The sequence below is a fragment of the Nestor notabilis genome, unplaced genomic scaffold, assembly GCF_000696875.1.
Source record: "Nestor notabilis isolate BGI_N333 unplaced genomic scaffold, ASM69687v1 scaffold19055, whole genome shotgun sequence".
Lineage (NCBI taxonomy): Eukaryota > Metazoa > Chordata > Aves > Psittaciformes > Psittacidae > Nestor > Nestor notabilis.
Genome location: NW_009928107.1, coordinates 42,707 through 43,585, shown reverse-complemented (window position 1 = coordinate 43,585; position 879 = coordinate 42,707). Strand labels below are relative to the sequence as shown.

The 879-nt window shown below is 59.5% G+C and overlaps 1 protein-coding gene across 1 annotated transcript in view; it reads left to right on the top strand.

Annotated features, from left to right (window-relative positions):
• Positions 1-595: 595 nt before the first annotated feature.
• Positions 596-879, top strand: part of RLBP1 (retinaldehyde binding protein 1) — a 3,725-nt gene continuing 3,441 nt past the window's right edge. Inside the window, 1 exon segment of the mRNA XM_010014383.1 lies at positions 596-658. Within this exon segment, the coding sequence (XP_010012685.1) occupies positions 647-658 (12 nt within the window). The 5' untranslated portion in view covers positions 596-646.

Genomic DNA, 879 nt, shown 5'->3' with positions numbered 1-879 from the left:
GGGCTGAGTGCTGGAGGTAGGATGAAGGCAGCCCTCCTCCTCCTCCTCACAGGGCACGGGAACAAGGTGTTTCACCCAGAGTGTGTTGGAAAGATGCTGAGAGACTCATGGTCCAGCCTTACAGCTGGTGATGGGCTCTGTGCTGGAGCAGTGGGACTCAAGGGTTTGAGGAACACTTTGGGGATAGCAGGGTGGTAGAAATAAAAGGCAATAAATGCATGAGCAGGCTGCCTGCCTGGCCAAAGCTGGGCGCCCACCTCTGCCCATATGAAGGTGGTCTGAGACAAACAGTGCTGGGTGAGCTCTTGGGGCTGCGGGTCCTTATGAGATGCCCTCAACCTCCACGAGAAAGGCAGACCCAGAAAAAGGATGAAGGTGCCAGATGATCAATACCCACATCTTTAAGCTGCTTTTGCAAACATCCCTGGTGTTTCCCAAGGCTGCTGCCAGGTGGAGATGCAGGCAGTACTTGATGGAGCTGAGACGGGTTGGGGGTGTCCTCTGGGCACCCCCCTCCATCCTTGTCTGAGCAGGAGGGGCAGGGGATGGGGCACAGGGGGGATACAGAAGCCATCAGGACCCCCCCACTGCTGATTCCTCCTTCCCTCTCCCAGTGTCCTGCAGCTGACAGAGGACAGAGGACGACATGTCTGCGGTTGTGAGTACTGCTCCTGTGCTGCCCTGTCCCCTGGGCTCTGAGCATCCCCTCCCTGCAGTGCTGGCATAGGGTGCCCCCCCCACACCCCTTACCCCCTGGCTGCTCTCAGCACGCAGCCCATCCCCATCCCATCACACCCCCTTGGGTGCATGCATGGAGGCTCTGCCCTTCCCTGTAGCTCCCTACCCCAGGAGCGCTGCAGTGGGGCAGGGAGCTGGGCA